This window comes from Scheffersomyces xylosifermentans, assembly GCF_036884685.1.
Source record: "Scheffersomyces xylosifermentans strain CBS 12540 chromosome Unknown RJT20scaffold_1, whole genome shotgun sequence".
NCBI classification, from domain to species: Eukaryota; Fungi; Ascomycota; class Pichiomycetes; order Serinales; family Debaryomycetaceae; genus Scheffersomyces; species Scheffersomyces xylosifermentans.
Window position 1 is genome coordinate 2,560,142 of NW_027042939.1, and position 27,345 is coordinate 2,587,486.

The window sequence follows — 27,345 nt, forward strand, 5'->3', positions numbered from 1 at the left end:
TTCTGAGACGTCTTTGCTTTGTCGAATTCAATACCTTATTTATATATATATAAATATAAATATGTATATCAAAAGCAATCTGTTTTGCTAAACAAACCACTATTGTGCCATTGTAGAACATTCATCCATTACTTTTCATATGGTAGCGTTCCGTCCATCAAAAATTTTAAATCCCGGCGCCAAATTACCAATTGAGCCATGGTTTTTATGAATAACGGATATACACCTTGGCATACACCATGAAAATGTGAATGTACAAGAATCTTGTTATTTGTGATTCAAGAATGTTGGTAGTAGTTTTTACTCTTCTACTCTCTTTATTATCTGCATTTTCACTGTAGTCAAACTCGCTTCTCTCCCTGAGGCTTCATGACGTAACCCTGTAATCTCTCGCTAAATCCTCTCTCTCTCACCTTTTGTCTCACAAATTAAATATGGCATTACCACTAACTCTCACTAAATGAGTTGCACTCACAGAATTCTTCAATGCTCAACAAACGACACTAACAATACACCACCACCATCACCACCATCACACACAAAGACACAAAGACACATTTAAGAACACATTAAAGACTCACCATATAAATATTCTTAATGAACTACATTCACTTACATTTCTACTCTAATGATAAACACCTCCCACCCCCAACAAACTACAATAACTCCCACTAACTACTACTCTTACATTCCTTCCCTAATAAGACCCATATCTCTACCCCGGATTATATACACTCTGTATCTCTCACTAACAAAATGTGGGAATGTCACTGTTTTACAGCGGTTGCCTTCACGAACAAGAAGAGAGAAGTCAGAAAGGAGTTGTTTTCTTTTCTTGTGTGTTAGCTACTGTCTCTTCTCTATTCTTCTTTTGCCACTCCGTTCGCCATGCCTCTTGATTTGGACACAGACGTGGACATCAGTGGCCCGGAGTCGTACTCAGACTCGCCAAGAGACCTATCGGAATTGCGGGTGCTGCTCATAGGCAACAAGGACCTCAAATTCAAGCTAGTGGGAGATGTACGGTTCATCCAGACGTTGGTGAACGATGTGAAAAGCCAAATTTTGCGTATCGTACTGGATTCGTCACCTCTGACATCATTTTCGCTGCCCACAAATCCCCATCCTCTCAACAGCGTCGAATTCTTAGACGACTTGGAGAGAAAGGCGGTTATCATCAATATCCTCTGTCTGTTCATTAGTGAAGTGAATACTAATAAGCATGAGAATATCACTACATGCTTAAAGTCGCTAGAAGATGTGATAAACCCAATAGTACAGCTTCTCAACTACTTCATGGAGAAGTTTGTGCCTTTATCATTCGCTGATCGCAACGACGCTCCCAACAAGGAGATCATAGCCAAAAAGGTCGAAGCATTGATCAACTATTGTTTGGATATTTTCCTTAACCTAGCAAATATCAGGAACCATACCGTTACTTCAGATAAACTATGGAGATTTATCACGTCGTTGCTAATCATTGGGGAGAATCCGGACTATGCCAGAACCAATTGGTCGTTACTTATCAAGCTGTTGAAGCTCGTTCCTATCATGTTATCTGGTACTAGACTCAACAATACCTACAGCATAGCGTCCATAATAACTCTACTCACAGCTCTTCTCAAGAGGCTCCTGAGGGAATGTGATGTCATTGTCTCTACCCATTTCCCCCAGTTCTCGTCGTCACCTGAGATACTAAACCATTTGGCATTTGAGGATACAAATTTGCCTAATATTGAGCTAAACAAAATTTTAATAAGAACGAACATCAATCCTCTGTTATTGGTGGAATTAATTACATGCACGGCCCAAATTTTCAGTTTCTTCAAGGCCAATGATTATGATATACTAATGGCGTCGCCTATCAGTGCTAATTCGCTGACCAAATCTGCTGCTACTACATCCAGTAGTATTACGCCTAACTTATCAAGGACCCCATTGAAGTCGTCCGTGGTGGTCTTATCTATCAACGTCTACCTTTCATTGCTATTACTAGTTAAATACGATGACAGAACGATCAATCTTGCAGCCCTCAACCTAATCTTCTTCTATCTCAACAACTTCAGACCTTCCAACGAGATGGATGACCGCTTGATATTCAAAAATTACACAAAACTTTTCCCCAAGATCATTGAAATGCTAGAACTAGATAACGAGGTTTCTAAACCCCTGTATAATGACGGGAAATTCTACGACCAGAGGACTGCAAGGGCTATAGCGGATCTTCCTATGTATCTCTACTCGCCGGGTCGTATCTTGGCTGACTTGTGTTCGCAATATCCCTTGTTAAATGATGAAATAAAGGATGCTAATATTGACCTAAAAGTGGTGAAGAACCTAGAATTGATCTTTAAGAATAGCCAGCTTTTGAAAGCATTACGGATTTTGAAGAAAAATTCTAAGCATGGAAATACTGTAGTGGATTTCACAGCTTTGTTGAGTACTGTGCGTGATGATAGTTCAATTGCTGACTTGCTATTGTTGTTGAGTGTTTATACGAGCTCTACAGAAGAGTATAGACATAGGATTATTAGTTATCCGACTGAGAATACGAAGAACTTGTCACTTTTACCTCAAATTATCTTTGAAGTAATAGATAACTACCATTTCCTCTTAAAGCAAATCCAGTTGATATACCGTTTGTTGCATCCACGCAGAAGACTGAAGCCAGTGCCAAAGAAAGATTTACCGTGGTTTGGTCGAAACTTGGGAATTGTGAGAACATTGATTGATAGTTCCATTTTCACCAATTGTTTCTACCTCGTAAGATCTCTTTCACGTTCGGTGTCTACATTGAGAACTTTTTTCGTGGAGTGCAACTCTATCCAAAGCTTCATTACAAAAGAAGGATCTAAGGATACCGCTGGAGGCTTGATAACAAACTTCCTTCAAATACTCAAAAGTTATGAAACATCGGATCAGATTGGAGACTTTTTCAACAATTTGCACAAGAAAGACAAGGTAGAAGTATCCTACTATTTGAATAAGAGAGCGAAGATGACCAATAAGGCAGCCGCCCTTGGAATTCTAGCCAATTTCATTTTGGATTTCTCTTCGTTCAGATATAGCATTGTGAACTATGATAATTTCTTACAGAGTTTGTCAATTATTTATCAGAATGCTACAACCTCTGCCGAAGTTGGTAACTTCAACCTAGACAAGTTGAGTGATGAAGATATTTTTCAAAGGAATGTAATTCAATTGAATATTTTAAGAGTTATAAAGAACTTCATGTTCAACGAGACGAACGAGAACAAAAAGGAACTTTTGGACTACTTCCCTTTGATTTTCCTCTTCCAGAAGACGACTTACGGATTATGTGACTACAGAGAAGACGAAGCGACGGAGGTCAAAAAGTTGAAAGCTCAGCAAAAGTTGGTCGCATTTGACATTTTACGTAATTTTACGGCTGGCTCGCCTAATTTCAATGCAATTTTGATAAATTCTTATGAAAAGGATTTCGTCACATTTGCAGACCAAGTCAATTTACCAAGAACATGGTCTGATTATATCGTCGCCACTATCCGTAATGTGAAAATTTTTACCAACCTCGATGGCTCGATAGATGAGGATGACGAGTTCTTGATGAAATTAGTACTTAATGATGACTACGTAGGTTTGGTGACCTCGATCAACTACATCGAAGATCATAAGTATACTATCATTGATAAGATAAAAAGAAGCGTATTTCCCGATGATGAGCTCTTACATTTATGGATCAGATTTTTAGATTTAACTCCGCTGGACAAATTCTTCCTGAAGTTAGATTTAAACGAGAAAATCAACCTTAACAATAATCTAAATGAAATTAAATCTTCGATAGTATGGATTATTATTAACTTAACATGGAAATACTCCACATATGGCTTCTCGGTACATGAGGGATCTAACTATAACTTGTTTGATACAGTAGAAGGATATAATTTAAGACCAGGAACACTTCCAAGTAGAAGGATACTCGTTGAGGAGTCTGAAGATTCGGATACCGAAAATACGAATGCCAGCGAAGGTACAAACGATAGGAGAGTGGAACAGTCCGACAATGCAAGTGCTGCCGAGTTGACTGTTCGCGATCGCGCAGTGTATTTGCAGAAATTCGGTTTTGGAGAAGTGCTAGTTAAGTTGATCAACCAGTATGCCAAACAATTTGACAAGGTATCAGCCACAAAGGAGAGAAAGGGGAGAGAGAACGGCAGCAGTAGAAAGAATAGCACATCGTCTGAAAGTAAGAAAACTGGGATTGAGAGACTGCCAGCACCCAAGAGATTTGATATACAAAATAGCCATGATTTGCTTGAAAAGCTCAAGACTGCAAATCACCAAATTACTTCTCTTTTGAGAGGCGGGGGTCGTGTTTCCAATAATAGTAATGTTCCTAGGTTAGGTGACGGCACATCGACAATAGAGATCGTTGATGATACGGTAAGGAGAGTTAGGCGTATTAGCGGCGCGGGATCTGCAAGATCGCTGCACCCCATCGACGTCAATCGTGGTGGAGAGGGCTTCGGGTACGACTCGGATGATTATAATGCCGATGCCCGTGGTAGACATGGGTCTGAATCTACAAGCGTCGATGATCAAGAGATGGAAAATGCCGACCGTCGTGTTGATGAAGAGGAGGATGATGACTTGGATGATCCAGCCGAATACTGGGTGATGTAGATATATATAGCACCTTTATATATGCAGCAGTAACCCATTTTATGAATTTTATGACATAAAAATCAGGAATCCATTTAGTAGTCGTAGGCGGATGCACACGAGATTGTTCTGTATTGGGAGATTTTCCAGGAGGATTGTCTATGTGCGTCTAAGCATAAGGAGTATGCACTAATATGTCCTCACATTCTCTTCTAGCTTTATGGTGCAGAAATCCATTGGCTTTGGCTCGGTTCTAACTTCGGCAAATAGTTTCTGCCGTTGTGTGTCACATTTTGTGACATTCTGTGAGGAACGAGAATACTTTGAGTTTCTTTTTTTCCTTCGATCTGAGGCATCCGATGGCCAGTGAATATGATATTTTCTAGTTTAGTTCGATCATCTAACTAGGCATGGTGTCGCCAGTTTCCTGGCTAGCAAGCTGCTCGTCGCGAGTTGCTCCCTACTCTATTATATTGCGTAATATAATAGAACATCTGGGCATAAAAGAAAAGGGTGCGCTATTATTGAAAAATTATGAATTGTGCCTACAGCTCCATGCGGATAAACTAGTTTATTTGGCCAGCATCTTGCTCAACAGGTAAACAATGCAACGGGATACCTATACAGAAAATATATGTACCAATATACCACCACAGCACAATAGAAAGGCTCAGAGAAAATACAGAGGAACTCTTCCTGTCTGGTACATTCCTACCATATGTAATACAAAAGCTTAATTAGCGAAAATATAATTCGCCAACACTTAGGGCAAATCGAGGCCGTGGAGAATAGGCAAAAGATTGACTGAGAAGATGTTTACGTGAAAGAGGATAGTCGAGCTGGGAGTATTACATTAGGGACTAATAGGGGAAGGAAGAGCAGAACTGGTGTACTAATTAATCGTAGCAGTGCTTCCTGGCTCCAAAGTATGCGGGTTCAGCAAGGGATATTTTATTGAAGTGTTAATATAATGCCTGGATATCACTGGAATGGTTCGTAGATTTAGAATATTATGCATTTACGTCACAGAGGAATGATTATGAGAAGATCATCGAAGATGGTGACACTAACTCAGATCTTGTCCCCTGCCTAATTTGCCTATTTCAACTGCCAAAATTGGATCTGGCACATACAGAGGGAGCAGCATTGCTACTGTTAAGGTGCAAGAAATGGACCACTGGCGCTCAGCTACTGAGACACATCCAAATTGTTGAAAAATAAATCAGCACACTAACTGTGTATATAGCAGCCTGCCAACCACCAGGTGTCAGGTCTCTTTCTGCCGCTGTGCGCATAAGGCCCGCAGTATATCGTAGCATGTAGATATCCGTTGCAAATGGTGCTTCTGTCACTGGTGAATTCAACGCCATACCGGCGACTTCCTATTGTATTCCGTCGACTTATTATGTAACTGGCATTTTTGGTGTTTTGGGGGGCTCTCCTGTGTACACCTTTGCCGCTTGAATAGGCAAAAGAAATTTCCGTCCTTATGCACAACCCACCAAAAGTTTTTTTTTTGTATTCTGATGGAAAAATTTACACAGGCGAATATGGCTGAGAGAATAGTGTGTCTGTATACATAAGTTGAGATTGTAAAGAAATATGTTTTTAGTACATTATGTAACTCAGCCAAGGAACGGTTGATTTTGATTCTTTTGTAGAGGATTTTGCTGCCACAGCTATCTAACCTAGCACCAAGACTTGTTGTCCGCCAAGGTGATCTGCCTGTCTCACCATCGTACTCGTTCTCAGCTTAATCACCGTTTTTGTCCTCAAGTGGTACCGGACCGTTTTCTGACCGTCAACGTCTTTTTTACTGTGCAAAGAAACGTCACTACAGACAGCATTTGCTCGACACAAGACATAAATCGCATATACTTGAAGGTATAAGCGGCCTCAAACACATAGGATTAGAGCAATAACGGTTTCATACTATTCGGTAACGACATTAGAGACCGTCGCATTACCGTATTGCATTCCAGTATTCGTTCATTTTGCATGGACCAGCATCACCAGAGTTGTAGACAGCGTTGTTAAGAACACAGCATAATAAAACAGAAGCATCCGCCAGCGTTATTACAAGATTATTCACTATCTACCACAATACGTCCATAATAAAGACTTGAAATCACCACTTTGTAATAAACGTTGATAGCACGTAATCACACTTCCACAGAACCACAACTGGACCATCAGAAGACAAGATTTAAAACTTTCTGCCATCCAATACAAACCTCATCAATCCATACTCATAGCAAGCTCTCCCTGCAATATCCCAGCAAATTAGCTTTAACGAAACCAAAACGGAGAACTAAGTGGTCCTATTCTTCACTGCCCCGCTGCGAGCCCCTCACCACATCTTCGATTTTTGGAATACACAACTACTAATATCCCTATATATATAATGACATCGATGCAAAATACTGAGTCATCTATCAGGTCACTCAACGACATAAACCTCAATGAACTTGCCCAAAGACAGCAACAGCAGAACATTTACGTCACTCCACCTGTTCTCGAGAACCAGAAGGCTGGACCGAACGACTTGGTAAAGAAAGTTTCACGACACTCAGGACGTGATACTACAACCAAGGGCAAATATACACTCAACGACTTCCAAATTCTTCGAACTTTGGGTACTGGCTCATTTGGTCGGGTCCATTTAACTAGATCCATTCACAATGGTCGATTCTACGCAATGAAGACGTTGAAAAAGGAGCGTGTAGTGAATATGAAGCAAGTCGAACACACCAACGACGAAAGAAGAATGCTCAAGCTAGCCCAACATCCATTCATTATCCGGATGTGGGGCACATTCCAAGATTGCCACAACTTGTTCATGATTATGGACTATATAGAAGGAGGGGAACTATTCTCTTTATTGAGGAAATCTCAACGTTTTCCAACACCAGTGGCCAAATTTTATGCCGCGGAGGTGTTTTTGGCTATTGAATACTTGCACAAATTGGATATCATCTATAGAGATTTGAAGCCAGAGAATATTTTGTTGGACAAGAATGGGCATATAAAATTGACAGACTTTGGTTTCGCCAAGGAAGTGACAGATGTAACTTATACATTATGTGGAACTCCCGATTATATAGCACCTGAAGTCGTAGCTACCAAACCATACAACAAGTCAGTCGATTGGTGGTCTTTCGGAATTTTAATCTTCGAAATGTTGACAGGATATACTCCGTTCTACGACCCAACACCAATGAAAACATACGAAAACATTCTCAATGGAACAATAACTTATCCCGACTATTTGCCGCCAGATATTTTGGACCTCTTGCAGAAGTTGATTGTGAAAGACTTAACGCAACGTCTTGGTAATTTGCAAGGTGGTTCAGATGATGTTAAGAATCACCCATGGTTCAAGGAAGTTATTTGGGAACGTTTGCTATCTAGAGACATTGAAACTCCCTATGAGCCTCCAATCACATCTGGTGTGGGAGATACCTCTCAGTTTGACAGATATCCTGAGGATAAGGATTTGGATTATGGAATCAGTGGGGTTGACGATCCATATGGTCAATTATTCCACGGTTTTTAGGTATCCTACTGAGGAAGAGTCGCAGACGAGGCATTCAAGACACTTCATGCCACGTTTGTTCGATTTCTACTAATAGTAATGGTGCCTTTTCCAGCTCCCTTCATGTTTAACGATGCATTTCTGTACACTAATCACAATAAGCGCCAACTTTGTTCACTCCAATCTTTGGTTCATCCTCCAAGTTCTGTCTAGAACCGGAGTGGCCTGCTTATTCAATCTTTTAAATTGTATTCTATTCTCCTTCTCTTCTCCTTTGTCAAGTCCTTGCTCACTACTAGAATGAAATATCCGACTACGTCCTGGCTGGATACGATCTCACAGACAATATGGAATAACATTATTAGCAGTGTTTTCCAATTTAACTAATAGCTTAAATAGCTTGATCACCATATGTAAATAATTATCAGATGCAATACATAACAAGTTGATCCACTCGCTCAAATGAAATGTTCTGTAAAAATGGGTCCGTTCTCTATTCATCATTTGGCAGACCCAGACCGTTAGAAATTAGGTTTATAGAGAGTAATATACTTTGAGGCTTTCCTTGGTGGCAGGTGGTCCGTAGTGACATTGACGAGTTCTTGGGAACACTTTTTCAAGTGTCTCACGACTTCATCATTGTCCCCTATCGACAGTGATACCATTAAGAAGTTTTAAATGTAAAAGAGACTTCAATAAATGTGTGAATCCACACAGTATAACTTTTCATAATATTCTTGAATAATCAAATGGAGTGGCATGCGTGTTAGGAGTTATAATGGCCTTTAGACAAAAGGTAAAATAGCGTAGAATTAACACTACCGTCATTCACAATTGTGAGATTCACAATGCTGTACCATGGGGATGCCGAAGAAAGGGTTCACAATGATTTATTACTAGGGGAAATTCTAAGGCTTAAATTCACATAGATGCAATAATAAAAAAGAATATTGATTTGGCATTAGTTTACTATACACCGACATACTTGAAAAGAAAAATAGGGTGACGTGTGTAGTCAATGTATAGTCTGTTCCTGCAGCTTTTCTGATAGAAACACCACTATTTCGATTGATAAACCTACAACCATGGCTATCATATCATAGAGGAAAAGTATATTCTCACCCATTGTCGGCAGTAGATAACGCCCTAGGTCTTTTTTTTTTTTTTGCTTTTTTGCACCCATGCCTCGAACAGCTGCAGACATACAAGATATTTTTTAGTAATACACACAAGTCGCAAAATAGAACTCTCAATTAACTACTGACTAACCACTTGATCTTTTGATTAAGAAATGTGGTTATGATGTGTCATGACGTGTTGAATGAGATTTATAATTACGTGTCACAGAATTTGTATGTCTATAAGTGTAGTTCTGTAGTCGGAGAGGTACCATCTTTTGTTTGAAGCACGGTGACGAATTGCCGACTGTACTTCAACAGATATTTCAATCTTTTTAGGTCCAGGAATAACCATTTTGGTATAGTTCAAACTTACACTGAGCCTGTTGCCCCTGAGTGCAACAGCGTGTTTATATGTTCTACATGGTTCAACACTATCTCATTAGCACTTCTATAGTGCGCATAAATATAAGTATACATATATTAGTTAACAAATTACATCGAATACATACCGTCAAATCACTAATCGAGTTATCTATATACCCTATAAAACCTACTAGCTTGGTACTAATAGCGTATTCATCACGGATCTCAGAAATTTTCTGGTTTCTTCCACTTCGATAAAGAATGGTAACTATATTGCTCGTTAGAAACATATGTGTGTACGTACTATCACTAATCTAGCTTCTCCTAACCTAGCATAAAGTGTTCGCTTGTTCGCTTGGAAAGAAAAAAAAAAAAGAATAAATTATTTAAGTTCTTTTTTGTTTCTTCCATCCCAATTTATAGCAGCAGTAAAGTGTACATGGGCTTACAAATTAATTTCAAGGATCTTCTAAAACCGTCTATAATCTCGTTATTTTCCAGTTTATTTAATACCTCACCCCCACCCCCTCCCTCGAGGGGAATCTTGGAAATGAATTCACATTCTTATCGAGAAGATATTTATGGTGGCTGCGCATAGTCCTTCATTCAGATTGTTTCAGAAACGCAAATTAGGAAATGGTGTCAACGTCTTTTTCAAATGATTCTTCTTACTGTTATAAAACATGTAATGAATGGCATGAAAGAGTTGGCGCCATGAAGTAAACTTTGTTATTTGATGGAGCAAAAGATATATAATCATTAATGTCATGTATTCATTGTAGTCCTTTAACATTCTCTTCTATCTATATACTTTATGTCAAGCGCATACAATGCTTATTAAAGCATCTAATATATCATTTTCACTCTATGCTATGTTCTTCAAGTTGATGCTTCTCAACTTCAATTTGGTGGCTAATTCTTTCCCCGATTAGTTACAGCATTCAATTGATGTCATCCAATCACTTCTCAAGAAATTTTCCACATTCATTCGACTTTCTGGATCTATGTCCAATAGCTTGTATGTTATCATCCGCCTCAACTCTCCTAATTCATCTTCATCTTCAACCTCATGTTTATCGTCAACATCAAATTCTTCGGAATTGGTATCCAGATCTCTGGAGCTCTCTCCCTTCAGGAAAAGATACTCAATTGGGGGAAACTTGCCTGCTCTCTTCACGAGCCACTCTTTGGTCTTACTGTCGTAGTCGGCAATCATTCTAGTCTTGGAGTATTCATCAAAGACACGATCTTTGTATTTCTGGTCTTTTGATGTATAATGGTGGTGTTTAATGTCGGTTGTTTCCCATAAATATCCTGAGCTATATGTTAGTGCCTGCCCATCTTCGTCTTCTGAACTCATTAGCATATCTCTCCTGCGTCCAGAATAGTAGTTCTTCCTTATATTGAAAAGAACAACGATGATAACACCCAAAGCCCAACAATCCTTCTTACTAAGAGAGTACAGGTTCTTTGAATAGGAATACTCTTCTGGTGCAATGTATGGTAATGATCCCATTGGACCCAATTTCTTCGGCAGGAACTGTTCCTTTTGGTCCCATTTCGTTTTGATGACTGATGATTTTCCAAAATCGGACAATTTAAGTACGATTTTCTCCCTTGAGCCAAGACCACTGCCTTCCCGATGCTGATGTTTATCTTGGTGGCTATTCTTATAGCTAAGAAGGATATTCTCTAACTTCAAGTCACAATGTGCAACGCCATGTAGATGTAAATACCTCAATCCTCGAGCTATCTGCTTGACAAAACAGTCAATCTCCTCCAATTCCATTAATTTTACCGGTTTATTGGTGTTATCCATTGTTGTAGTCAAGTATGTAAAAAGATCTCCACCAAGTGTGCATTCCATGACCTGGCTAAATTTGGGAACCCCAACTATTTCATTTTCTTGCAATGAAGGAAGTGTTACCATTAAATCGACAGTTTTGACAATGTGCTTGGAATTCAAAGTGGACGATATTACGAACTCCGAAATCACCCTATCTATAAATTTTTCGTCTGGTTCTTTCTTTCTCTTCTGGAGTTCCTTAACAGCATATAAAACGCTCGATTGATCATTGTTATCGTAGTCTATAGGTACTTTCTCGGGGTTGGAATCAATAATTTTGATTAATCCATAAGCACCTTTTCCTATTACATCTTTCACAACTCCATACCTTTCATACAACGTCTTTCCTCCAGAAAGGCATGTGTATTGCAGTTGTACAGTAGCTTTAGAACTTGATATTTTCTTCATCTTGAACTTCAAATTGTCTATAAGTTGGATTTGATGATCTCCAATTACAGAGTCATCGTTCAGAAGACCAGCTGGTAATCTGTGGATCTTAAAGTTTTGGTCAAGAAGAGAATATGTTCTTGCCAGCTCTTCATTAGCCAACTCGGCTAAATGATTATTATTACTAGAGAGCTCCATTCCACAATATCCCATTATAGTGGAAAGGTGGAATGCTAACTGCTTCTGATTGATCTTTCCTTTCAACTTAACAGCATGTGTATGCTCTTCTTCCTCTTCTTCTGTATATACTTCTTCTTCCTCGTTTGTTGACTCGTCTGTCGAATCGTCGAAGGAATCAAGGTTCAGAGCAGAATCTGAATCTTCATCATCGAAATCGGAATCAGAGTCTGATCCTTTAATTGAGTTATGCTCGCCATCTGCTTCAACTATTGTGCTCACTTTCTTCTTAAGTCGATGAAGGCCCGCTTGCTTGAGATTGTGTTCTTTTCTACTGGGCTTTGTTCCATTTGTATCATGAGTAACTGTAGCTACTGATACCAGAGGATCAGCTGGTGGCGCTTTAGGCTTTAACGGAGAAGTCGAAATTGCTAATTTGGAAGACAACTCCTGGTCTATAGAAGGTGACTCCTTCATGCCGAGCTTGGAGTTTGATCTTAATAACCCCATAAACTTACCCTTGGATGATGTTGAATGAATGGAAGGGTCTACGGATACTTGAGAACCGTTTGAAACTGCTGACGACACAGAACGGAGTGAATTCAGTCTTGACGCTCGAGTAGACGAAGTATCGTCACCTTTCTTCGAGCGGAAAAGAGGCATTTATTTGTATGGTTATCTGTTGTTTACTGGATGGTTGTGAGTTACACTTGCCAGATGAATATTAATTTCGCAGGAAAAAGTTAATGTCGCTATGTTTAAAAGCAGACAAATTAGTTTTCTCTCTATGCTTAGTTATTGAAAGAAGATCGCTAAGAAAAAGGTGCTACCAGAAAGATAGTGAGGTAGTGCGGGGTTTAGTGACACAGGACAGAAAACGCTAGGGATAGCACGAACTGATATTGCAAGCTATGGGTTATGGATGTAAAGATGTTAAAAAAAAGATTAATAAACATGGTGCCGGTCATGACTACCACATGGAATACTAATTACTATTAGAAGAACTTGCAGCTATTTCAGGAAATAATTACAAGTGAAATGACATTAGTAATAGATCTCACAAGACGAAGTTGCGAGATCATCCTATCTCCCACTACCGGGCTGGCTAGTGAGATTTTCTAGGAAGACTCTAAGAAAAAGAAACATAGCCAGAGAATTACTGTATCGAAGTGACATGGGAGCAACTTTTGACCATCGTTCCCGAAGACGACGACGACTACTGTGACAAGTTAGTCACTGTGACCAGAGGCTCTTGACGATAACCTATATACCACGCAACCTTGTGCCGTTGTTATTGCAGAGAATCACATAGGAAAGAGAGTTCCAGGTATTAGGTGATGATAATAACATCCATACCGCAATATCTTACGGCATCTCTAAATTTCCTACACATCCTTTATCTATAAGCACCTTGTTCAGAAGAAGCTTATTTTAGTGTGCATGTTTCAATGAAGTCTCTTGGATGACGATATATTAGTAGCTCGAGACCTGCAAGTTGGTTAAATCTTTTGAATGACTTTGTACCTAGCTAAAAAGAAATGAAGGGTCCTTTTCATTGTCGCTCATAATGCTTCTTTTGGCTCTCCAAAATAATCGAATCATTACAATTGTTAAAAAAAAAGAAAGAGCTCCGATACCGGGAGTCGAACCCGGGTCTGCTCGGTGAGAGCGAACTGTGCTAGCCGTTACACCATATCGGATTATTGTTGAGTTCAAATAAGCTGATGTTCATTTTCTACTCTCGTTATCACGTGATCAAAATTCTAAAACATCCTTACCGCATTCAAAAAAAACTTAATTACTGGTTTGTATTCAACAAGTGCCATGAAAGGAATACACAGTCACCTTAAAAAGTAGAAACACATAACAATGTCTTCCTCTTTTCTCTCTCCTTCGTTAAGTTAGTTAGGAATCAAGATATTCCACCTCCCAAAAAAATAGAAAAATAAGGTTACAAGAAAAAGTCAAACAAAAAAAAGTGTAAATCTTACTGATATTTTCTGAACCTTCCATTTTCAAATTTTCAAGTGGTGGTCACTTCCAAGCCAAAACCAAAGAGAGATGTAAGTTATTCCCGAAAAATTTCTATAAAGAATATATAGCTGTTAGATAAAGCAATTCGTCTTTGAATGGATTATTATTCTGGGAATCAGTACGTTAATATGGACATTATATTTTTTCAGAAAAAGGCCATATATATAAATTTTTATGACATATTTCTTGTAAATTGGCTCACATTTTAAGTAAATTTGAATTCTGTGAAAGTCATTTTCCAGCAATTTATTTCACGTTGTTTTGCAACCGTGACTACTTGCAATTAACCCCTGCTTATGATTACTCGGCACACTCAAAAGCACATACAACTACGAGTCACTCCGTTCCTTATGGGTGTATTGATACTTGGTTGAAAACAGCTGATGGCATCGGCTTACAAGTCCCCTTATTGTAGTTCTGTTTAATGAGCGGGTAGGAGCCGGCATTTCAATAGTGACTCCTACCAAGGCCAATTTGCAGCTGGACCAGAAACTGGCATACACCGACATACAAAGAAACTTTTACTAGGAGCGAGGCGTTCGCTAGTGTCAAACTTAATATAATGAGCCACTCTTCGAAGCAGGTAAAACTACCTCCACAATGTATCCCTGTTTTCTTTTCTGTTATTTTAACACTTCTCACATCTTCCGTACATGAGAGGGAAGCGAAAATGGGTTATTTTGATACCAACACCCCACATATCTCGAAATAGGCATCTATTCCCTTTCCAAGCTGTAGACCTCAAGTTATATAACTGCAAAACAAACTGTGAGGTTTATCACGTGATCATATTTCTTTCCATTTTCGCGTCTACCCTCCCCTTTTGGTACCTCAGAAAATTTATTAGCGCCCTGTCCACGTGACCCGCCCCAAAACACCCATTGCAGCGACTTACATCACCAGCACGTGATCTTTTTTCCCCGATGGGGAAATCAGACGAGAAAATCCACCACAAAACGCGTGTTTTGCTGCCCGCCCAAAACGACACGACGACAAATTTTCAACCCTTCCTTTGTTGAAACAACACTAAAACAACAAAAAGGGTCGCTCTGTGAGTGCGGCGGTAAGCACACAAGCAAAACAGTACCAGTAGTATACATAAATATATATAGGCGAAATAGGGAGAATCCAGAGATTTTATGTGTTGTAGATATATATATCGAAACAAAAATCGAAGACATTATTTCTATAAGTTAAACCAGTGGTTTTCTCCTGAACTGTAGTGTTTTCTGGTCGTCTATTGTGCCATTGTTGTTACGCCAGAGTGCCGAGAGTGCTGTGAATTCTACAGAACACTGCTTTGATACAAGTACTTTAACTGTATTATTATTAGTATCATTCGGATTATTATTAGCTCCACGGATAATAATTGACTATACTATTAACAGCTAGCCCTTCTTTTTGAATTCCTAGCTTGGACAGTTGTATCGCAGAAGAAACCGACTCGTCGTCAATACGATCTCGACTTCACCACTACCATATACGTCCTCCTACAGTACTAAGCCAGGGTTTCGCATCGCTGGCAGTGCTTGTTTCTTCCGTCGTCTAATATCGTATTCCAAACTGGTTTGTTATTATTCCAGAGTTTGAAGTAACCAAACCTGAGCCGTATCTATTGCGTTATTGTTGACAACTCCCTGACGTTGCTTGCAGCCTATTGATCCTATTGATCCTGCTGCTTCCCCAAGTTCTTTGATCACCAAAATTTTAGTACATCGTCGGCTCGTTCCTACTTTCTTCAAATCCTCGACAAGTTAATTAAACTTCGTTCTATTTACAGCCTAATTTATACCCCCACTCCGTCACCATGACTAGCATCTACACTACTGATCTCAAACATCACAGAAGAGCGCCGCCTCCGCCGCCTCCAGGAACTTCTACCTCCACATCGCTCTCCTCCACATCTTCGTCGTCCAAAACATCGATCCTGTTCAACGCCAACCGCCGCCAATCGGGATGGGTCCATGTTAAAGACGATGGTATTTTTACTTCATTCCGTTGGAATAAGCGTTTTATGATTATCAACGACAAGACTCTCAACTTCTACAAAAACGAGCCTACGCCGTCAGACTCGCCAGACTTGTCCATTCCGTTGAATATCATTTCTGTGATCAACCTCAAGCCTAACTACGGATATACCAAGACCTGCCAGTGCTTTGAGATTGTACCCAAGAATAATGCCAGAGCCATCCTCATATCTATCAAGTACAACAACGACTATCTTGATTGGCTTGATGCATTTACTACAAAGTGCCCGTTGGTGCAAATTGGACAGCCAACAGCAATCTCAGGTAATACTGGTGTGTCTAACCCCATCAACTTCACTCATAAGGTCCATGTTGGATTTGATCCTGCTTCTGGTAATTTCACTGGACTTCCAGACACCTGGAAAACACTTTTACAGCACTCAAAGATCACCAACGAAGATTGGAAAAAGGATCCTGTGGCGGTGATCGAAGTATTGGAGTTCTATTCAGATATCAATGGAGGATCCAATGCGTCCACACCTATGAGTTCTCCAGCTGTGGGTTTGAACTACAATAATAACGGAGCCAAAAACCCAAACTTCATGGACTGGACGAAGCCTCCAACTAAGTATGGAGGAAATTCACAGTTGCATATTCAACAGCAACCGCTGTTATCGCCTCTGCCATCCCAGACCAGTTTCAAACCATCAAGAGCGGCACCAAAACCGCCTATGCCGTATCATATGACAACTCAAAATGGTAGTAATAGTAATATTTCACCCTTGAGTAATTTGCTCAGTAAAACGGAAAACTCTGCTGCTAACAATAACAGCTTGGGGCCATCATTTGGTAATGGTAACGTTGTAGGTGCAAGCAATGGTAGTAGTCTTCCAAGCGGTCAGAATAGTAGTTCAAGCACCCTACATGAAGGTGCCAATAGCTCTAAAACTGACCTAGTACCTATCAGAAGGGCACCTCCGCCTCCAGGATCAAACCAGGAGCAGGTTGCCCCACAGTTCAGAACCGCTAATTCAACTTCTGCACTTCCTACCACAGCCTCCATTGACTCCACCAATATTAACTCCAATAATACGTTACCTACTGGCTTAGGTATCTCTTCCACGCACAACAATAATCTGACCATTCCAAAGCAAGTTCCACCCACTATTCCAAGACATAATACCACCAATACCACAAGTAGTGCTAGTTCTAGCAAGATCCATCCAGAACTCCGTATACAAACAGGTACCAACAACTTCATTGGTTCCAATAATAATCAAAATAATGTTAACAATGTTGGAAACAAGTACCAACCGGGTCCTAGCAGTGCCCCTGCAGCTGGAGCCAGTTATATAAAACCATTTGGTATTACGAACAAATTGCAGCAACAACAGCAGCAACAACAACAACAACAACAACAACAGCAGCAACCACAACCACAACAGCCCCAACAGGTGAGCCTGAACCCGTACGCTCCAAAGGTTGATCAAACTAGTACAAAGCCGCTTAACTCTAGCAATATTGCGAACAAGCTACAAGAATCACCCACAAAGCCACTTCAGCTCCGTAATAAAAAGTCCCCCACAACAAATCCATATGGTAATAATAGCGAATCCGTGGATTCTTCGATCAGTGATACTAAACCAAAAACCACAGCTTTGGCCACTGGACCAGCTCCAAATAAATCGGCTAAGCAGCTCAAAAAAGAACGTGAGAAGTTGAATGATATGCAAATTATTGCAAAATTGAAAACTGTCGTTAATAGTAACGATCCAACACCATTGTTTAGAATCATTGAAAAAGCTGGTCAAGGTGCCTCTGGTGCTGTCTATTTGGCCGAAGTCATCCGTGAAAATAACAAAAAGGTTGCCATCAAACAAATGGATTTGAATATTCAGCCACGTAAGGAATTGATCATTAACGAGATTTTGGTCATGAAAGATTCACAACATAAGAATATTGTTAACTTCCTTGATTCATATTTGAGAGGCAATTCCGATCTTTGGGTCATTATGGAGTACATGGAGGGTGGTTCTTTAACAGAAATTATTGAAAACAACGAGTTCAAGTTGAGTGAGAAGCAGATTGCTACGATCTGTTTCGAAACCTTGAAGGGCTTACAACATTTACACAAGAAACACATTATTCATCGTGATATCAAGTCAGACAATGTACTTTTGGATGCTAAGGGTAACGTTAAAATTACGGATTTCGGATTCTGTGCAAAATTAACCGATCAACGTAACAAAAGAGCTACAATGGTTGGAACGCCGTACTGGATGGCTCCAGAAGTTGTGAAACAAAAGGAATATGATGAGAAGGTTGACGTTTGGTCTTTAGGTATCATGACAATTGAAATGATAGAAGGGGAGCCTCCATACTTAAATGAAGAGCCTCTTAAGGCACTTTACTTGATTGCGACAAATGGTACTCCTAAGCTTAAAAAGCCTGAGTTGCTTTCAAACTCTATCAAGAAATTCTTATCCATTTGTCTTTGTGTTGACGTGCGCTATAGAGCTACCACTGACGAATTGCTTGAGCATTCTTTCATCCAACATAAACTGGGTAAGATAGAAGAATTGGCTCCATTGTTAGAGTGGAAGAAGCATGCCCAAAGTAATAGTAATAGTCATGATTCTATCTCATTGGCTGACGAATAGATCGCATCCTATCCTCTGTGCTTGCTATGACTCTAAGCGACACTCGTAGGTGACACTTCCAGTCTAGTATAATAGTGGTATTTTCTGGGAAATCAAGCCAATGCAAGCGAAGTCAGCACTTCAAGATAAATTGAGCCATGCAGTCAATGATTAAACTTCAAGATATTGTTAATTTATCCGGATTCTTACAATAATACCAAACAAACCACAATGTCGCTCTCTTGTTGATCTTTAGGTACATATTTATTTCTTATACAAACTCCCACCTTTAATATAATGTGTTTTATTTTGAGTTTGCAAACTTAATATTCAAGGCTGGTACGGATAATCAGTATCTCCTACATAATATTCTCTCTCAGAAGACAATAAGAGAATAATGCACAATTGTTGAAACAATTTAGGGCAAGCTCCATAATCTAAGATCGAGATCACTCAAACATACACAAAAACTTCACTCTTGATATAATGTGCACTTGTCTACGGGATTCCACTCCCCTACGACGTGTATAAGGACCGCATCCTTTATCGGATGTCATTGGTTCACTGTTTGTTCTAGAAGTACTTGGAGATTTAAGGCTTAAAATCCGTAATTGTTGTGTTCTGAGTCACCGTAACTTCGAAAAAAGAAGGTCCCTTCGTGTTCATTTGGTGATTCCCCGTCTCTACACATTTTATAGATGCTTCCCGCTGTATGCAAAAGAGGAAGTCGTTAACGGAACACTATTCATTGAGCTGCCATAAGGAGTCAGGGGTGAGAAACCTAAAAAGTCATGGAGAGAGAAGACGTATCATAGAGTTTATTCTTTAAAGCTTATTGTTTAATTATATTATCTTATGTACTAGGACTTCTTTGTATCCAGCCGTTGCCAGATACCAAAGATGATAGTTGAGTGAAGATTACGAGATTTGTATGCTAAAGATAATCTAGTCCTCCGTGTACCCCCCAATATGCCTAGGTGGTCCTTTGTGGCACACCACATTAACACTTCTAATAATAATTGTCCTTATTTTTTTCCGTGAGTCTCCGCAAACACCCGCTACTGGCAACGGGCTACACGGCCCCCCTAGACTCCAGCCGTTCCTGCCCCAGCAACATGTTACGTACGTTGGATATAGCAGCAAACGTCTTGGTATCGTTCGTGCATGGCCTTGTAACCACAGAACCCTGTGTGCTTATATAGGCGGCTTCAAATGATGCGCAAATGCAACGTAGAAGCCTTTGCGGAGTAGCTAATAGTTAAAAACGATATCTGAGAACCATCTAAAAATATCCGAAATAGGAGTCAACACGATATTTTCTACTTCTTGAGGTTGCTTGCTACCAATAGAGTTTTCTTAGTTAGAGTTTGATCTCTATTTACTACACGAAAGCCTTGAATGCGGATGTCAGCATTAGACTGACATACGAGGAAGAGCACGACCAATTTCTTTTCGCTTGAGCTGTGGTCATATGCACTGGTATACGTCGGTTGAGAAGCCCCCATCGCAAAGGAGCAGGATCCACGTAGCGGACTGTACATACGCTACTGTTGTAAACTTGTCCCAAATGTAAAACAGTCCACCAACGGCTCTGGAATTGCATCCGTCCAATGCCAATGTAATTATGGGGAACGGCCAAATAATATTTTCCAGCGTGTGTCCCACTTAGAATCACTTTAATGCCAATCTTTTAGTAGTGACTAAGCCATTCATGGGCACTAAAGTTCGCAGATCGGCGCCCAAGCGTACTCTGATGGCACGGTAAAAATATCAATGATGATTGAAATTATTATTTTATAATTAGTTTGTGGTAGGAGTGTGGGTCGTGTGGCATTACATAAGCAATATGGAGATAGAAGTTGCCAGAAGGCTTTTACCGCGCGTCTGCAGGAGTGGGATGATACTATTTGGGATTAAACAAACCTTGTTATTGGGTTGCATTGCAGGATGCGTTCTGCATTGCAGAAATGTCGTCGGCCTCGTGTTGTAATTCTATTTATGATAAAAGTACAGAATTGGAATACAATCATATAGCCGTCCTGCTTGGCTAAAAGCAGGAAGTCACGTTCAAATACGGTACCAGAGGCATGGGATAACATGGTGACTAGAACCCAGATGCTCGCTAAGAAAGGTGAAAAAGTGAAGCAAATCTCAGATCCGCTAACTCCTATCGTAGAATCCAAGGTTATGCGCCATGAAATCGGTGCTTCTTTAATCCTGAGACCACCCGACGCTTCACCCTGAGAAACTAAACCATGACGGATTTCTTTCGGCTAGCACAACAAGCAAAATAATGACCTCCTCTTACTGTATGGTTAAGAGACATGAGCCACAGTCACAGAAGTATAACGTCAGTGAATATTATACCGTCTACTGACCAACAACGAATGCTCCCCTCCTCTAGCGGCAGCTTCCAAATTCAAGTTCGACCAATAAACTTCTAAAATAGTCACTCGGTAGGAAACATGCGCTGTAGCCTAATGTGTGCAGTACGTACAGGATACAGTTTTCGAAGCGCTACGATAAGCACCTCTCGTCCTTACAGTCCGGCGCAAGTGGCATCAGAGAACATACTAAATTTCAATTGAGGACGAGGGCCACAGGAGCAGAGTGTCCAAGATGGAATAAAGTTGGCAGGAGGCAACTGGCGGAACCATCGATACGATTAGCGTTATGCACTAGAGACCAATGGCTCCAATTTTGGAGAGATCTTCGGGTACTTTTTGGGGGAGACTGGGTATTCTTGTCGCAACGTGAAAAGGAGATTTTCTGATTATGTGGTATTGGCATATTCGATAATTTAGACTAAGTTCTGGCGCTTATCTGTGTGCCAATTCGGTTAAACGGTTAAATTTCAGTATCGTGAACAAGTTGTGTTTTTGTATGTCTCAGGAATAAGCTCAATCTTTGTAAATCTGTTCAACGTTGTACCTTGATCTATAAATAGATGAAGAGGTTGAGCTGCCATTTGGCGTGGTCCACACATTTGGCATTGTCCACGCGGTTTTCCACGGATTTATAGAGCCATCACCTACGGCAAAATTCACAATAATGAAAGCCTTAGGCACAATCTAACAAGCTTACTGGCATAATTAGAATTTTACTGTGACAACTCCGGTGGTAGCAACCGTACTCCAACAGAGAGCCATCCTGTGAATGCCCAAGACGTGTTCAAACCCCAAACATCACTGTAAATGTCGTTTGTACTTGGTAGCAGTCAGGGTATTCCCAATACAGTAAAATAACAGCGTATTCTTTTTGCCTGATCTTTTCTCTACAAGATCATCGATTTGGGGAAATCATATGAAAAGATGGGACCTTAGCGATTATTAAAATGTCGACAACAAACAAGGCACATGCATATCTCTAAAAAAGAATGTATGGAAGCCTGTTTGTTAGTGAATGTTCAACATCAGTTTACGATATATAGGCTTTCTAGTGCAACAGCAGCTTGTTAGGTTAAAAAATATTGTAGTCTTGAGCTCGAGGTTTCTTCCCCCAGTCCAAGTAGTACTAGTTTGTTTAAAAGATATATTGCGTCATATAGAGAGGCTGCAATCAATAGTTTGTCGGCAGCTCATGTGAATGCTCCTTTTTACCCACAACATTCCGTTCTTGCATACGATAGCAGTGGGTGAAGATGTGGACTCTACAGCCAATGCCACGCAGTGTTTGACATTTTAGGCATTCTTCAGTAATGCACCATGGGTAAAACGATGTTGATGGCTGTTCCATTACATGAAATTGACAGTGTAATGGCTACTACTTAAGAGAGGCGCAGTGTAATCGGATGATTAAAGTGCAGCTTGCCCTGTTGTCAACTTCATACCAGTTAGCACAACAATCTGGTACCACGACTCGATGCAACAACTATCTTTTTATTGCCGAGATAAAGCGGAGAAAACAGTTCATTTTTTTACAGTAGTATTCAAGGTTTTTACAAACTATAAGATTGATCGTATTCTCCATGTAACATTTTTTTGAAGCAAACAACTTTACCCTTTGACGACTTTGCACCCAGGTAAATATCTCCACATCCAGGAAACAGACTGCTAAGGGGTTTGGGAGGTGCCTTATCGGATCTTCTCTGAACCCTCCCACTACAATTATTTTGGACCTTACAAAATGAGTGCATCCTTGTCCCCGTACATTAGTTTTACCTGTTCTCTGACGTAACTCTTACATTCAACGAAGGTATCTAATAATACAATATTAAAAAGCCAGTGCAAAGCACAAAAATGAAGAACCAAAAGACTATAAACACGCATATGGAACAGGTTTCACCAACGTTGTCGGTGAGTATATAATAAACAATTATTCCTTTTATTAGTAGTATTATTATGACGATGCACTTGAGTAATTATAAGGTCCAGCAGCTCCTGCTGCGGCCGTGGCAGTTCCAGCACTGCCGGCATCGTCATTTACACCAACTGTAGCCGTACTTCCAGCAACAGATGTAGTAGTCCTTGCTAATGGGTGAGACAACATATGATGATTGTGGCCTGGATGATGATGTGGAACTCCTGGGTAGTGAGGGACACCATTAGCATCGAGTTCACCAGCATTCATTGGAGGAGGAGCAGAAATATATCCACCTCCGCCAATAGGTGGATTTGTAGTGAACCAGCCACTTCCAGTATTGATCATTCCACTTGGGCCACTAATGCTTGTGCTACTAGCACTTGCACTACTATTTCTGTACTTGCTCTTTCCCGAGTTTGGGGCTGAAGATGAGTTGTTAACACCCGCTGGACCACTGAAGCTATTGTTACTCAGATTGTATAATGCTGAGCTTGCAATAGAGCTTATGGAACCATTAGAAGCTCCACCCATCAGATATTGATCCAGCAGAGCCAGAACTGAGCCGAAGTGGTACTGTGGCCCGCCAGGTACCGAGTATAGATGCTGAGTCTGAAAGTGTTGTGGAAATGGAGGGTAATGTGATATCGACGAATTAGCCAGAATTGATTCATGTTGAGATGGAGCACCTTGTTTCTGTTGCACCTGGCTATGGCCTTGTTGCATATATTGCGGAGCAAATTGCTGTGGTGATATCATGTAATTGTTGAATAAAGGAATCGACGTTCCGGCAGTAGAACCAGGGGCGGAACCTCCCGATGGTGCCGGTTGGCCACCATTGTATGAGACCGTCGTTTGATGAGCAGCTCCTGTGAAAGGGTCTATGAAGGTAAGCTCTTGTTGTCCGCTGTTAGTGGATGGGTTTGCAGGAGATATGGAAGGATTGTTAACGTTATTGGGGTTATTAACATTCCCGTTGTTGGTGTTGTTGTTACTATCCTCTTCCCTTTTGATAAAGCCTTGTGGTTGTATTTGCTGTGAATATTCAGGCGGTTGAACATTCTGTTGTTGAGGAACTGGAAGCATATATTGCTGATGAGGTGGAGGACCGTATTTCAGAGGATAATATTGAAGTGTGCCATGCAGCTGTCTCTGTTGTTGTTGCTGTTGTTGTTGATGCTGCTGTTGATGAACGGTAGGTGGAGGCCCGCCAATACCTGCTGACTGTTGAGCCTGTGGCTGTGGATGGTGTTGCTGAACTGGAATCTGAGGTGGCTGTTGCAATAACAGCATATTCTGCAACTGGTAGTTGGTATCCAAGAAATAGTATGCCTCATCTTCAATAGGTATCTTTCCACCCAATGAGGAGTCTTTAACTGCATTCCACAAGCTGTTGCTGATATTTAAATTCTTCAAATCAGTTTCCAGTGGTCTCTGGAGTTTTCCATTGAGAACGTCATCAGCATTGTAGTACGAAATCAAATGAATAGTCTGTTTCTCCTCCGACTTCTCAATATGTAAATCTTTCGTAGTAGTAGTAAGGGAAAGGGTTTTTTTGATGAGACCTTGATCTTTGAATACATACAGTGTGACTAATGGACCTCCGAGGATATTCTTATTGTAATCTGAGGATGTGTTGGTATTTGATGTGAGATTGTTTTGGTTCTGGTGGAGTTGGTGATGTTGCAATAGTTGTTGAGCGTGTGGGATTGAAGGTGCCGCTCCATTGGAGCTATTATTGCTATTAGCGAGATTATTGCTGCTTCCTCCAACGCTATTTGCACCACTACTGGTGCCACTTCTTCCTCCATTATTATCGAGTTGGTCGGAATCAACACTCACTTTCCGCTTTTTCTTCTTCTTATCGTCTTTTTCACTGAGCGAATGCTTATCGAGCTCTCTGTACACCAAGAAACGGCCCAATATTCTCAGTGGAGACCATGCAATACCGTCAGTCCATCTCTTGATTCCCAGGTGTTCTTCGATAAACACAAAAACATTTCCCGATTTAATTAGTGACGCTCTTTCACGTTCGTGTGGTCTACGAGGCACAAGCTCGAGTTGTTTGTCTAGAATCTCCTGGATAATTAGAAGGGCGTCCTTAGTGGACCCCACGTAACCGTAATATGACGGCGAAAGCTTTGACGTTGACATGTTACGCTTTCGAGCGTCCTAGACCAATTCCAATAAGACTGTTGTAGTTATGTGTATTTGGTTATGTCTTGTTAAGGGGTTAAGACTAGTTTTTTTTTTTTGTGGTGGACAAAAAAAAATGATTATTTTTTTTGGTGGGGACCTGCTGTTTGTGGGAGATAATATATGTAAATGTAGCCGTAATGTATGGTGACACTAACAAAAATTATGATTTTGAGAATGGGAAAATATTTGTTAGTAGCTATGTGAGGAGGGAATTAGTTTAACTTGGGTTGAGCAGTTATTATAAGAATCACTGTGAGGAAGTGAAGTTTCGAGTCCAGAAAGGAACGAGTTGTCACCAGGAAGTCACTTGTATACACTGAAGACAGCAGGAAGGTAGTTGAAATGAATACACACACGCCTTTAAGTTCGTTCTCTATGGCTTCACTTCTCGTGCTTCGTGTAACTGTGAAGCTTGGGGGCGTAGAACACAAAGATTAATACGCTTGTGTCGTTGTATGGTAATTTATCGATGACTTTGACAAAAAGACGCTAATTTTTTAGCACTATTAAGGTGGCTAGGACTCAACTATAGCGAAACTTTTTTGAAGCTATGATTTGTAACGTAAACAGTTATGTATCCACGTAGAATCAAATGTGGTACAACGTCAAATAGACAAGGAAGAAAACTTATCAACACTTGAAAAGACTATGAATCGTAGAATTTACAAGCTTAGAACAATTAAAAAAGAAATAGAATTCCTTCTATATATATATCTCTATCACCAAAAAGTATATACGTGAAAAATGGTTAGTACTATAATACTGATACCAATTATAATTTGTACAAACTAAAAAACAAAACCAAGTCAGAAAATATTTCATTACATAATAATAAAATATTTGAATATGCATGGCTCTTCAATTTACCTTATGTTAAAAAATAAATTCTGTGAAGCTTATTTTGGAACGGAAAATGCGACATTTCTACTGGCCGATAAAAGATACATATTTCAATAGTGCAGTACCATGAAAAATAGCTTCAGTTGCAGCACAAATCGGGGCAGCTCGATTGAGCCAATGTAATTGGGGTAACAATAGCCCCACTGTCATGTTCAAAGTTTCTTCGATAAAGGCACTCTGTAAAATGTGGGCTAATTTCATAGGCTCCATAAAGCAAGTCTCACCACATACCATACTTTGACAACCATTTTTGTTAGTGTCAAATTGATTCTAGGGGTTCCTAGAACAGAACTGTTGCCTTTACGTGATATTATTTCTACGTGACTAGTGCATAGATTGCAAAAATAAAAATTGATTGATTTAGATATAGTACCGAACCTGCATATTAAAAGAGGGTGGCTCCATTGTTCTGGCAATATAGACCTCGCAGGAAGTAAGCATGCACATTGAAAGTGGGCATGTCTTGCAGGATTCCAACTTCTCTTGCGATTACCAAATCATATATCATTTATTGTTTTGTAGAAAACCGCGGGAATACAAGACGCTCGGTAAAGTGTCGCTATTCAAGGCATCAGGTGTTCTCTCTTCTGCACCCTTCTCTATTTCATAAACCATGTAACAACCAACACATCCCCGTAATGTATATAATATAATTGTTATGTCAAACACTTGATGCCGTGAAGGCTTTCTGACTTGATTCTTACATTTCCCCTCCTAACTATTTTGTATTAAAGATAGTAGATGACGGCAATTATGAGCGACCGAATTCGGCAACTAGCATATTTTTGCCAAAAATGAATTTGGAGGCTCGGATCTGGCCGGTCACCAAGTTCCCCACTTCACAAGCCCGGCAATTATGGCAAGGTACTGGGAGCTTCTCTGTTCGTTTTCTTTCCAGTAATGCCGTACACTCGATCAAGGACAAGACTAGGCACAGCGAGTAGTACACACTTGTGCTGATGTATGGGATATAACAAGGGGACGACGCAGATTGATTGAGGCACAAGCTGTTAACCTCACCGTAACTGGAGTTATTATGTGGTGTAAGTGTCTATTCCCAATTACATGGCTATGCTCCCATCATAATAATATTCGTCAATTTGCAACGGTTTATCATTGTGCATTCATAAAAATTTTATTAGAAACCAATCATCTAGATCACTGAAAGTGAACTATTTTTACTCTGTTTATACTTTATGCTTTGATCTTTCCGAGATGTAAGTTGTCAAAGATTAGC

At 40.1% G+C, this 27,345-nt stretch overlaps 5 protein-coding genes and 1 non-coding gene across 6 annotated transcripts; 3 read left to right on the forward strand and 3 right to left on the reverse strand. All coding sequences in view use genetic code 12, as the record gives it.

Moving 5' to 3' along the window:
- The first annotated feature begins 784 nt into the window (after window positions 1–784).
- Window positions 785–4,729, forward strand: RJT20DRAFT_124688 (uncharacterized protein). Its single transcript, XM_064916316.1, has one exon. It carries the CDS (start codon window positions 889–891, stop codon window positions 4,660–4,662), a length of 3,774 nt encoding a protein of 1,257 aa, XP_064777503.1. The 5' UTR covers window positions 785–888; the 3' UTR covers window positions 4,663–4,729.
- Window positions 4,730–7,045: 2,316 nt separating this feature from the next.
- Window positions 7,046–8,197, forward strand: TPK1 (cAMP-dependent protein kinase catalytic subunit TPK1; the record flags this gene model as incomplete). The annotated part of the gene is made up of 1 exon (XM_064920404.1): window positions 7,046–8,197. One exon carries the CDS (start codon window positions 7,046–7,048, stop codon window positions 8,195–8,197), a length of 1,152 nt encoding a protein of 383 aa, XP_064777504.1.
- A 2,225-nt stretch (window positions 8,198–10,422) lies between these two features.
- Window positions 10,423–12,733, reverse strand: RJT20DRAFT_102371 (protein kinase-like protein, mutant is salt and pH sensitive; the record flags this gene model as incomplete). Its single annotated transcript, XM_064915679.1, has 2 exons — window positions 10,423–12,404; window positions 12,486–12,733. 2 exons carry the CDS (start codon window positions 12,731–12,733, stop codon window positions 10,589–10,591), a joined length of 2,064 nt encoding a protein of 687 aa, XP_064777505.1. The 3' UTR covers window positions 10,423–10,588.
- A 965-nt stretch (window positions 12,734–13,698) lies between these two features.
- Window positions 13,699–13,770, reverse strand: RJT20DRAFT_t16. Its single transcript has one exon. It is a non-coding gene; the product is annotated as a tRNA-Glu (tRNA).
- A 2,141-nt stretch (window positions 13,771–15,911) lies between these two features.
- On the forward strand, window positions 15,912–18,731 carry CLA4 (serine/threonine protein kinase; the record flags this gene model as incomplete). Its single annotated transcript, XM_064921306.1, has 2 exons — window positions 15,912–16,920; window positions 17,002–18,731. The coding sequence occupies 2 exons, from the start codon at window positions 15,912–15,914 to the stop codon at window positions 18,729–18,731; spliced, it is 2,739 nt and encodes a 912-aa protein (XP_064777506.1).
- A 4,317-nt stretch (window positions 18,732–23,048) lies between these two features.
- WOR1 (transcription factor WOR1) lies at window positions 23,049–25,163 on the reverse strand (the record flags this gene model as incomplete). Its single annotated transcript, XM_064918151.1, has 1 exon — window positions 23,049–25,163. One exon carries the CDS (start codon window positions 25,161–25,163, stop codon window positions 23,049–23,051), a length of 2,115 nt encoding a protein of 704 aa, XP_064777507.1.
- Window positions 25,164–27,345: the final 2,182 nt, after the last annotated feature.